We start from the raw sequence: 12,633 nt of genomic DNA, 5'->3' as shown, positions 1-12,633 counted from the left end.
CCAGGGGAAGGGTGGTGAGCACGTGACAACTGCAAAGGTGGCAAAAGCCAGGACACTCTTCCTACTACCCCCTGTGCCACACGGGGAGGGCAGCATGCAGCAGGACCGGATTCCACACCAAACACAGCGACACGAGGTGCATGGCCAAGGAAGCACACCAGCAACCAGAGGAAATGTGCCCCACTACTCCTGGCAGGAATGGTCATGGGGCGGGCAACACTTTCCATCTTAAGTCTTTACACGGCATTATTGCTAGGACAGATGGACTGTCCACCACAAGATTTAGAAGGGGCCAGGATTTCTTTTCTCCATCACAGATCACATGTGCAAACTACTTTTAAAGAAAGAATGTGCAGACTATTTGAAACTTAAGCACAATACAGCTTAAGCTTAAAGGGAGAATGAAAGTTTCCTCAGCTGAAAACATAAGTTCCCTAAGTTGAATTTTCTGAAAAGAGAGAGAAAAAAAAAAAATCCCCCAAACTTCTTTTCTAAGGGTGCAACTCATACTTTGTATCAATAGCAAGATAAGCATCCCTTGTGTGAGAAACAAGTTAATCAACTCTGAGTAAATACGTCAGCAACTAAATCCTTCAGAAAAAGGAATTTAAAAAGAAGGTTTGGGGTATTTGAACCTTTCTCCCCCCAGCCTGCCCGCCCTGCAGCAAAACAGACACTTCACTTCTCATATTTACAACCTGGGAAGGTAAAGTCTCTGAGAAACGTGTAAAAGCTGTCGTAGGAGATCAGGCCAAATCAACAAACATATCGTAATGTGGGCAGAAAGGTGACTTGGCTTTGGGTCTTGTCCTGCCCTAATTATAACAGGTGAGTATTTTCCCGCCACCCTTCCTGTTTTCATCCCGTGCCAGGCTAGCTGGGAGGGCATGCTGGCAGCAGCCTAGGTGTTGGTGTGAGTTCAATGCCAATGGGCTCACTTCCAGGACGACATGCTGGGGGCAGGGCAGACACAGCATGCCGGGCCCCGCAAATGACCTTGTTCAGCTTTGAGTAGTCAATGAGGTCGGGCCGGTGTCTGTGGATGAGTGCACAGAGTCCAAGGCCGTCTTTCCAGCTGCACGACGGTCACGGTCGGGAGGAACAGGAACACGGGTTAATGGACAGGCAGCAGCAAGGGGCTGACCTTGGTCAGACGTTGGCCTGAAATCTCGGACCTGGGGCCCCAGGTACCTCCCTCCTGCCCCCACCCAGTGACACCCTGGCCCCTTCCCTGGACTCTCGCCTCCCTCCCAGGGTCTGCCACCCCCCTACCAGTCTCCTTTCCATCTACAGCTTCAGGCCCAGCCTTGCTGGGGACTCCCCCTAACCTCCCCGCACCCCCGCCGTGTCCTGCCCCGGTCCCTGCTGTGCTGGAAGAACTGGCAGGGACTGGAGGGAAGATGCCCCCTACTGTCCCCCACCTCCCTCAGTGCCCAGCAGGCCCGGCTTTCTCCTCTCTTCTCCAAGTCTCCATTCTAGACCTGACCCCCAGAGTCTGCCCAACAGACAGACACGAGGACATCCACCCAGAAATGCCCAGGACACACTTTCCTCCAAGAGCACACTCCTTAGTATACTCAGTACTCCCCGGTTCTCCTCTACCTTTCTTCATAAGGTTCCTTTTTGTTTTGGATTTCTTCTTTTAAAGGCAAAGATATGTAAGCAGCTGAGGGACTTAGCAGGGAGGGTTTGGATTTCCAGTCTGTCTGCCCAGAGACACCAGCGCTCACTGTTCCCAGACACCCCCAGGCTACGAGCTCCCAAGTGATGAGCGGCGGGTTCACTGAAGGCCAGGAGCCTGTGCCTCCAAGGGTTGGGGAAGAAGGAGGCCCCTGGGGCCACACTGTTGAAGGGCTCGGGCCCATCTTGGGCCAGAAGAAGAAAAGCAAGAAGGTGAGTGGGAGGCCAGGCTGGGCCCTGAGACATTCTACCCAGCAGGTCCCACACCCCGATGGCATGTGATGTACAAACAGGAAGCCTCCTCCTCACCTGTGTGCACTCAGGGAGTGGCTCAGGGCCTAATAATACTTATCTACCTAGATTACCTCCCCAGTCTGTCCTGGTAGCTTGTCCATATCCTTCTTTTTTTTTTTTTGCAGTACGCGGGCCTCATTGCTGTCGTGGCCTCTCCCGTTGCGGAGCACAGGCTCCGGACGCGCAGGTTCAGCGGCCATGGCTCACGGGCCCAGCCGCTCCACAGCATGTGGGATCCTCCCGGACCGGGGCACGAACCCGCGTCCCCTGCATCGGCAGGCGGACTCTCAACCACTGCGCCACCAGGGAAGCCCCATATCCTTCATTTCTTTTCTCTGATCTATGGGGGCCAGGGACCCATTTATATTCACGGGTAACCCACCACACAGAGGGAGAAAATATAAACACCTGACAAAAGATCTGTGCGAGAAAAAGACTGAAGCAAGGGACAATATCATGCTCTGAGGTTATATCTGGATTTCCTTCATCCAGTTCCCTACAGTTTTTCAAACATGATTTGCCTACTTCTCTCCAATCCCAGCCTACAAAGCTGACTGATGAAGCATCTTTTGGGCACGACAGAGAGGAGGGACGGGGTGGAGCTCGTATGTAGGATACGCAGACCCTGCTACGGTGTCTCCTTGTCACTGAGAATCCATCCCTGCCGCATCCCTGCATGATACTCACTTATAAACAGTGCCAGCCTCCCAAACCTTGATCCAACGTTTTCCCCTGAGAGACCCTAAACGTCAATCATTCTAGAGCCTGAGCTCTACTACATACAGAAAACGCGTGTCAGACAGGAGGAGACACAGGAGTAAATAAACATTGTTCTCCCTGCCAACCCGGATTCCAAAGAGAATACCAGGACCCCAGGGCCCTGGTTGCGCACCTGGTGTGGAAGTTCTGAATGTTCACATTTCTATAAGGAGCGGTCTTCCTTTGACACCAAAGCAGCAGACCTTCTTTGGCAGAGGTTTCTGTAATGACAGCCAAGAAAAAGTGTCCACAGGGAAACACTCACCCTCACTGCTCACTCACCCAACTTCTAGTCACTTGCTAAAGAGACCTCCCAGGGGGCCAACACCAAAGGCAACCTCTCTTCTCCAGTCTCTGCAAGAGGATGGAGCTGGAACCCTGCTCCCAGGGACTGACTTCTGAGGCCACTTGAAGGGACTTGAAAAGGACAGTGCAGGAGCTACAGCAAGTTATGACATGATGAATACAAAACTGGACTTCAGGGTTACTGCTAACGTACCTTTCGGATGAAAATTTGTTTTAATGTGCATAATTTATGACCTAACTATCCTGTCATTTATCTCAATTATAATTTATATTCTTAGGTAACTGGAATTCACAGAGGCCACTGTGTCTGAAATGTATTCCCTTACCCACTGATTTTAAAATACTTGAAGGCTTTTATTGGCAAATTCCAAGTTTGGCCACTTGGGTTCTGACCAAGTTTAGAAAGCAACCACCCCTGTGGCAGCCATGAAGATGTGTTGCTCAGATGTCCTGCTGCAGGGAACACAGGACAGAACTGATGTCCCAGCTACCACACTCTGAATCCTCCCCTGCATTCCCCAGAGGCCACACTTCTTCAGGGCTACTCCAGCCACAGACTGAGTGAAGGAGAGGCACCAGAGCTGGGCCATTCCTGCCACACATGGGACTCCTCTGAGAGCAGCTGAGGCTGACGAACTCCCCACTGGCCCGCTGACCGTGCCTGAGGACCACTTTGCAGAATGAGATTCTTCTTTCTCAAGCTCTTCCTTCCCCAGCATGGGTGTCAGCCAGGCGCTATGCCTCAAGGGGCTCTGCCATCTCCTGCTTCTCCCCACCCTTATCCTCCACAGGCATTTCTCCCAACAAATCTCTTGCATTTCTGCTATGGATGGAATGTCTGTGTCCCCCGAAAATTCATAGACTGAAGCCCTAACCCCCAATGTGATGATATTTAGATATGGAGCCTTTGGGAGGTAATTAGGGTTAGATGAGGTTGTAAGGGTGGGGCCCTCATGATGGAATTAGTGCCCTTATAAGAAGAGACAGCAGAGTGCTTGCTCAATCTCTCTCTCTCTCCCTCTCCCTCTCTCTCTCTTCCCTCCACTCTCCTTCTCCCTTCCCTTTCTTTCTCTGCCGTGTGAGGACACAGAGAAAAGGCAGCCATCTAAAAGCCAAGAAGAGAGCCCTCACCAGAGACTAACTATGCTGGCACCCTGATCTTGATCTTCCAGGCTCCAGAACTGTGAGAAAATTAATTTCTGTTGTTTAAGCTACCCAGTCTATGGTATTTTGTATGGCAGCCTGAACAGACTAAGACAACTTCTAACATCATCTTGGCACTTGCTTGTTAGAGGACCCAAAGTTTTATACATCCAAACAGCTCCTCAAAGCCACTTACATAACTGGGACTCTGCTTGTATTTACATCTTAACAATTTAGAAAGCTCCTATGAACATGTGGACTCCTAACCAACACTGGGACCTGGCCTTCCATTTCAGTAAGAGCTTAAGTTGATTTTTTCAAATCAAAGTAAGTATTCTGTAATTATTTATCTAAATTCTCCATTTCTAGTTCAGGTTTTTCTTTGACCCATAACCCATATGAAATACCGCCCCCCCGCCCCTCACAAACTTCCACATGCTCTAAGAATAATTTGAATGATTCCTGATCATGTCTCTTATCTACCAAATTCCTGTTAAGGAAAATGACTGAAAGTTCTAAGACTTTATTAAAATATTAACTGGTATAGATATTGAAATATGGAACTCCATACCCAGCTGTTCTGCTATACACACAACTGCCTGCCTTTGGGGTCCTGGTGAACGGAATTAGTAAGAAAAAGTATAACAGGAGGAAATAATCCAAACTTTTTTACAAAGTTTAAATGGCACTTAGATTAGAAAAGTAAACAGAGGTAAAGTAGATCAATACAAACTTACAACTGCCACTTAAGCTTAGATTTATAAGTCATTGAGTTTCACTTAATTTCTTTCTGAATACATCTGAATGCTCTTATGCTATGAATGTTGAACAAAGTTTTTTCCTTATTGAATTGGCTACTCTAACAAAGCTGACTCTCTCCCACCCCAAGTCCATTCTGAGGCATTCAGCAAAAGGTTACAAGCCTGTGCCAAATAGTACATGACTGTGGTACCTCCGCCCTGCCCCCGCAGGTGTAGGTTAAACCTGAGAAGTCCACACACAGAACCCTGATGGTGGGTATAAAAAGCATGTCATAAATAGGTAATGTCATTGGTTATTCCATCATGAAAAACCATAGGATGCACCAAGAAGCCCCATCTACTTGGGCATCTCTGCACTGCCCTCACCAACAGGTATGTCAATCTCTCATTTCCCTTCTTCGAAGAGGTCCATCATTCTGTTGACGGAGACTGGCTCCTCAAAGAATTCAGTTTAATAACGAGGTCATTTTCCTACATAATATACATCATCAAAATAAATTAGACAATTTTTCTGTAGATTTACAGAAATTAAGTGAGGTTGTTAAGAAATGACCCCACAGAAGTAAAACAAATAAAAATATAAGTTAGCAAACTAACTTCATCTGCTGTGTGGGACACTGGAAGACTTCTGCTTGAAGAGATTTAAGCACCTTGTCAGTGATATCACACTTTTGAATGTTTATTTCTTAGTCTTTTGAAAAGCAGATTAGTATATCTTTCTATCATAATGTTTTATGAAATACTATGCTTTAATTATCTTATCTTGGGCACATAAATAATAAATTGGGGAACCTCTAATGGATCACACCATTCATAGTTACATTTGAAATAGAATTAAGTTTTCAATTAATATTATCACAATTTGAAATCTGTAACCAATCAGAAGAAAACCTGAGGTCAAGCTCACCTCTGTAATATTTGTGGGAAAAGGATTTCCTAGTGTAGCAAATGCAGTGGTATGAACAAGATTTTTAAAAAATAATATTTGTTCTATCAAGTGGGCTCAACTGCTTAAATATTTAAATGCCGAAGTATATAAAACTGATTAAATGATTACAAACTATTCTTTTTTAATAAAGCAGGAACTTTCAAAAAGCAGATTATTATTTTCACTAGCATGAAAGAAATGTACTTTAATAAGAGTACACTGTATGAAAGTTTTCAAATTCAGACTCTTCATAAATTCGAGCTGGCTGTTATTTCTGAGCCTGAATTCTTGAGGTTTTAATACCATTATATCTTAATTTGATTTTTAGAGGGCATAAGTAAATTCCTGGACAGAATTATGAACCACGCTCCCAGCCCTGACCATTCGGGTGCGTGGTTGCCTTCTAGGTGACGGAGTTAGAGGAGACTGCCTGGTTGGATAAGTCAGACCACCCTTAAGTACATTCTTTTTTTCTTTTTTTCATATTTATTTATTTATTTGGCTGTGCTGGGTCTTAGTTGTGGCACGCGAACTCTTAGTTGCAGCATGCATGTAGGATCTAGTTCCCTGACCAGGGAACGAACCCAGGCCCCCTGCATTGGGCGTGCAGAGTCTTAACCACTGTGCCACCAGGGAAGTCCTAACTATGTTCTGCAGCTATACCTTTTGTGATTTGAGTGCTAAATAGGCCAAGTTCTAATTTTAAGAATGTCAGTTTGACACTTTTGACAGTGCTGAATTCATCAAAATATTTTGGAGTGCAGTGGGCGTGAAAGACTGAAGAGCTGCATCTTCAGTGGCAGTGCTGAGGATTAGGGTTATGTTACAATGATGGAACAGTTATTGGGCCAAAAGACACAATGACAATAGATATTTTGTTTAAAACAAGGGGGGGGGGAGAGAGGGAGGGGAGAGAGAGAAAAAAAGGAAGAACAAATGAACAAACTCAGATTTCAATCGATTATCTTTCAGCACTTGAAGGAAAGCGTTTCAAGTGTTTCAAGATCTGAGTCTAAAGAACTGTTATAGTCGTGAACCTACTAGTATAATAAGCAATAAAGAAGCTCAAAAAACGCTCATTTTAAAAAGCGACTTCTGTTCTGAACATGTACTCATCTTTTCCAAAATGATTCCAACCCCGTGAATGAAACAGCATTGCTGGGGTCTTTCTTTCATACAAGTAGAAAATTTGTGAAAACCCAAGTCGCGTATCTTTCATTCAATCCTGGCAGTGATTGTTCAATTTTACAAAAGCCTATCCAAACTCAACTTCATCAGCTCAATTTACAAATTACGCTAAGTATCTTAATACGATCAGGTTTTTAACCCTGTCCTTTACCTTCAACGGAAATATCCTGAATAGCAAAGCGCAGGATGATGGTCCAGATCATACCCAGCGTCATCTTCACGTTGCCATCGACAATTTCTTTAGGTAAGAAGAAACAGCAACAAATGAGGGTAAAGATAACATAATCAGCACATAAAGTTTTCCTGTAAGTTATGAGTCTCCTGTAAAGTTTTGACTTCAGAGCTACTGGAAGATATACATATGCAAAGACCAGTTTCTGTTTGTGTAAGTGTCGCAGCGTGTCTAGTTATAAATGTGGTATTCATAACCAAATGTCTACAGTTTAAATGAGTTATGAGTTAATGATGAACACAAAGCTTGCATATGCAAAGTCACTGAAAACAACCCAGGGGTTTCCAAGGTTTACAGACTAGATGAGCCAAGGTTCTAAATAATCAAACAGAGAGAACACTGGGTCATCTTTACCCTGATCCCTCTTCCCGAGCTCAGTTGTAAAGACTGAGAGGCAGGGCAGTCTCAGCTCCTGCCAGACTCACCCGGACTCCCAATCTCCCACAGAGAATGGAGATCCTTCCTACTAGTTCTTATTAAGAGTCACTGGGATGTACAAGTTCTTTCTCATTTGGATGATCAGTTTGAAAAAGACAGCATCATATTTGACTCCTTTTTTTTGGCCACACCATGCAGCATGTGTGATCTTAGTTCCCCAACCAGGGATCGAACCTGCGGCCCCTGCAGTGGAAGCTCAGAGTCTTAACCGCTGGACCACCAGGGAACTCCCTTGACTCTATTATGTACAAATGATCCTAGAGCCTTGTCTCCCGTTCATGGTGCCTGCGGAGAGCCTGTCAAGAGAGGCTGACACAGGAGATGGGGGGAAGGAAGGGGGGAGGGAAGCAGGCATCCAGCTGCAGGCCCACTGCCCCACGGGGAGGTCTGTGCGCGGTCAGGGTCATTCGCATCACACCCCATTTACCTTCCGCCCCGATGGACACCAGCTTCACGCCTTTGCTGGCTATGTAATCCAAGGCTTTGTTGACGTTAGCGATTTTGTGGAATCGCATTTTTCCTCGGTCAGGTTTGGGCAGCCTTTCCCCTGTTGGATGAAGAAAGAATCATGTAGACACAGAGAAAGGAGACCCTTGATGCAGAATCAAGATGCCAAAATTCAGAGTCTGTGCCCTCCTTAAATGGGAATCATTATTTGACTGTTCCTTATGTGTTCTCGGTTTCTGTAAATCACAGTACTTTCAAGGTCAAATGGACCAGAGGGGAGCTGTGCTATTAAGGCCATATGCTTTTCAGATTTGCTGGGAGAGTCTGGTTTGGTCTTTGAGCCAAAGTACGAATGAGTAAGAAAGAAGCTGGCTGGTGCCCCTGCAGCATTCAGAGGGGCTGACCAGCTGTGGGAGAGAGTCAGGGAGCTTCGTTCAAATCACAGGGTTCATCTCAGATGTGGAGTTACGGAGATACCTGGATCAGGGCCACCCTGCCCTCATCCTTCCCACTCACACCTCTTTAATTAAGCCCGATCCACTCTCCAGTCCACAGTCTAAACCAGCCAGCTGACATTTAGGGCAAAGGATAACCCCTCTGGGACTTGAACTCCTATTTTCAGAGTTAAGCCAACATGTACACTGGCCTTCGGCATGAAAGACAATTTCTGGAATACACACTAGCTGGACTTAGTGGAGAGGGCAGCCTGGTGGGCAGTCATATAAATGTCATTTTCTCTTCTCTTATTCTGTTTTGAAGTGGGTGGTAGAAACATGATTTTAATAAGTCAATTTTAAACAGAATTCACTCCTTTTTTAGAACAGAAAAATAACTCCAGGCAGACCACTCTTTGGAAAGGTTTGCTTTGCCAATAATACCATCTCCCCCAGCCAGGTTCAAAGGGAGCTTTTTTTAAAAAAAAAAAAAAACAAAACAGATGCGTATCTACTGCTCGGACATAGAAGTACATGCAAGATTGGGTATAACATATATGAAAAATGTTTAAGACTCACCTGAGATGACTTCCAAAAGCAGCATGAGCTTAAGGCCATTCCGGAAGTCTTCCTCGATGTTCTCGATCTGAGTGCCAGCTTTCCTGAGGTGGGAGTTACACCAGGCAGTGAAGGTCTGCAACAAGAAGTAAACAGTGCTGAGCACAGCCCCATCAGCACTCAGAGCCTCTCCACATGGACCATGCCTGACATCTTACACATCGTGGGGAGCACAGGAGGCTGGGGCATCCTGGACCTTTGAGAGAGAGCAGACCGAATTGGATGGAAAGCATGATTTGAGCCCTGAAGGTAAGATTTTAATAAACTTTCTTCTTTAGAGACAAAAAAAAAATCATTTTTTGGGTCTAACCACCTGAGGAATTTTTGCCTTCAGTTTAGAAAGGTAACACATTTGGGATTAACATATACACACTACTATATATAAAATAGATAACCAACAAGGACCTACTGTATAGCACAGGGAACTACACTCAATATTTTATAATAACCTATAAGGGAAAAGAATATATATATATATATATAATATATATAACTGAATCACTGTGCTGTATACCTGAAACTAACACAACATTGTAAATCAACTATACTTCAATTAAAAGACTAATAAAATTTTTTTTAAAAGATACCATGTTTACACCTATGCCTTTGCCTTCTGAAAACCTCTTATTCTGTAGGAAATTAGGATGTGCTTATTCCCTGCATACAACAGAAATCAGTGTGCTTGCAGAATGGATGAATAAATTATGCTTAAAGAATGTTCAAAATGTCGTACTTTAGAGCAGAGGGTGGGCGGCATTGTGCAGTAGAAAGCGGAAGAGAAGAGGGACCCGTAACCACTAATTATCTACAACTAGTTTATCCTGGATGAACAACAGTTTTAAGCTAGTAACTGAATCAATTAAACAAATTTGCAGTATAGTCAATCATTAATAATAATAATAGTAGTAGTAGCAATAATAATGAACTCCTACTGGCATATTCCAGGTCCCGGGCTAGACCCCGGATTTCAAAGACAATTAGATACAGCCCTGCCCTGGAAGGGCTCAGAGGCTAGTCATGTTAACAAATAACTAGGGCAATATTAAGCAGAAAGATGAACTCTATACTAAGTGGCATCCAAAGTCATTCTGTTTATTTTTCAAACTTCTTTTAACTTGGTTTCCACTTGTGCACTATTTCCTGCCAAAACCAGATTAGAAATGCTTCTGGCAGCTGCTGGCTAAGAATGCAAACTGTGCCCTTGTCACACAACAGCTGCTGGGCTCCGGAACAAAGTGCCCGCACATTACGCTGCAGCGAGACAGACAAACAGGGTTTGTGTTATAGATGAGAAGATGAACCTCTCAAAAATAGAGTTTTTGCAAGTAAGACTACAAAAAGACAGAGTTTTCCATAAAAATGATATTTCTGGGTAATAAAAAGGATTTTCAAATCTGACTGATGGGCACTTATTTCAAGAAATATGTGATGTTATTTGCAGCAACATGGATGGACCTGGAGATGATCATACTAAGTGAAGTAAGTCAGAAAGAGAAAGACAAATACCATATGATATCACTTATATGTGGAATCTAAAATAGGACACAAATGAACTGATCTACAAAACAGAAAGAGATTCACAGATACAGATAACAGACTTCTGGTTGTCAAGGGGGAAGGGAGCTGGGGGAGGGATGGATTGGGAGTTTGGGGTTAGCAGATGCAAACTATTATATAGAGAATGGATAAAGAGCAAGGTCCTACTCTGGGATGAAGTGAGAGAGTAGCATGGACATATATACACTACCAAATGTAAAATAGCTAGTGGGAAGCAGCCGCATAGCACAGGGAGATCAGCTCAGTGCTTTGTGACCACCTAGAGGGGTGGGATAGGGAGGGTGGGAGGGAGACGCAAAAGGGAGGGGATATGGGGATATATGTGTACGTATAGCTGATTCAATTTGTTATAAAGCAGAAACTAATACACCATTGTAAAGCGATTATACTCCAATAAAGATGTTAAAAAAAAAAGGTCCTACTGTATAGCACAGGGAACTATATTCAATATCCTGTGATACACCATAATGGAAAAGAACATGAAAAAGAATGAATATAGATGTATAACTGAATCACTTTGCTGTACAGCAGAAATAAACACAACACTGTAAATCAACTGTACTTCAATAAAATAAATTTAAGAAAAAGAAATATGTGATGGCATTAAATTCTAGGACAAAAAGAAAATATAGGTATTTTCTTGGATTTCCAATAATAAATGTTATTGTGAGAGCCAAAACTAATAGTTATTTCTCCTAAAACACATCTAAACTTTAGTCAGGTCTAAACAGAAGAGATACTCTAAGTCATATACTCTAGGTCTGCACCCAATCAATATGGTAGCCAGTAACCATACTTGGCTATTTAAATGTAATTAATTAAAATGAAAGGAAATTAAAATTTTAGTTTTCCAGCTGTACAAGCCATCTTTCGAGTGTTCAAAAGCCACATGTGTACAAGCACATCTGTACTGGATGGTGCAGATGTGTACGGAACACTTCCAGCATCACAGAGAGTTCTATTGGACAGTGCTACTATACATAATCAAATTTTGTTTTTTGAAGCTAAGATTATTAACAAGAGTCTATTATTACCTGGGTTCAAAATTCAAGTGGTACAAAAAGGTATAAAGTGGAAAGCCTCCCTCTCACTCCTGTTTCCAGCCACTGAGTTCCCTTCCCCAGAGGGAACAACAAAGAGATTCAGTGTCTTGTGTTTCTCTTCAACAATATTGTATACATACGTAAACACAAAGGCACACACATCTTTTTTCTATCCCTTTAACACAAATCATAATATACACATTGTTCTGCACCTGGCTTTTTTATATTTTCTAAGAAAACTATAACCTAGGGTCATTCAATATCAGCAAAGAGCATTCCTCTTTGTGGCTGCATAGTATTCCACTCTCGTGACTATACCACATTTATTTTCTAACTAGCTCCTTGGATGGACATTTAGGTTGCTTCCAGATAACTAAGTTCATACAGTGAAAAACTTCCCAGGCCCCATTTTCAGCAAGCAAAACTACTTTAAAGGTTTTCTGTTTGTTTTTCTTTTTTTTTCACAATACCGAGACTAACCATATACATAACCTTTTGGGGAAGGCACAAGAGAACAGTGGGTTATGGAACTGACAGAGAAAAAAATATAATGATATAAAATATTTATTGAATTATCTTTATCTATACTCTAATTAAAAATGGGCAGGGCTTCCCTGGTGCCGCAGTGGCTGAGAGTCCGCCTGCCGATTCTGGGGACGCGGGTTCGTGCCCCGGTCCGGGGGGATCCCACATGCCGCGGAGCGGCTGGGCCCGTGAGCCATGGCCGCTGAGCCTGCGCGTCCAGAGCCTGTGCTCCACAGCGGGAGAGGCCACAACAGTGAGAGGCCCGCGTGCCGCAAAAAAA

The 12,633-nt window shown here is 43.8% G+C and overlaps 1 protein-coding gene across 3 annotated transcripts in view; it reads right to left on the bottom strand.

The window, feature by feature from the left end:
* ACTN2 (actinin alpha 2) overlaps positions 1-12,633 on the bottom strand; it is a 78,926-nt gene that overhangs the window by 35,558 nt on the left and 30,735 nt on the right. For all 3 annotated transcript variants that reach the window (XM_027093986.1, XM_027093987.1, XM_027093985.1), the window contains exons 2-6: positions 9,190-9,304; positions 8,157-8,276; positions 7,211-7,297; positions 2,867-2,954; positions 997-1,075 (exon numbers count right to left, since the gene is read on the bottom strand). In XM_027093986.1, coding sequence (XP_026949787.1) covers positions 997-1,075; positions 2,867-2,954; positions 7,211-7,297; positions 8,157-8,276; positions 9,190-9,304 — 489 coding nt within the window. The remainder of the gene's footprint in view (positions 1-996; positions 1,076-2,866; positions 2,955-7,210; positions 7,298-8,156; positions 8,277-9,189; positions 9,305-12,633) is intronic.

The sequence above is a fragment of the Aethalodelphis obliquidens genome, unplaced genomic scaffold, assembly GCF_003676395.1.
Source record: "Aethalodelphis obliquidens isolate GAN/ISIS:26980383/991018 unplaced genomic scaffold, ASM367639v1 scaffold87, whole genome shotgun sequence".
NCBI classification, from domain to species: Eukaryota; Metazoa; Chordata; class Mammalia; order Artiodactyla; family Delphinidae; genus Aethalodelphis; species Aethalodelphis obliquidens.
Note: the sequence above shows the minus strand (reverse complement) of the source record. Positions and strands in the feature narration are given on the sequence as shown.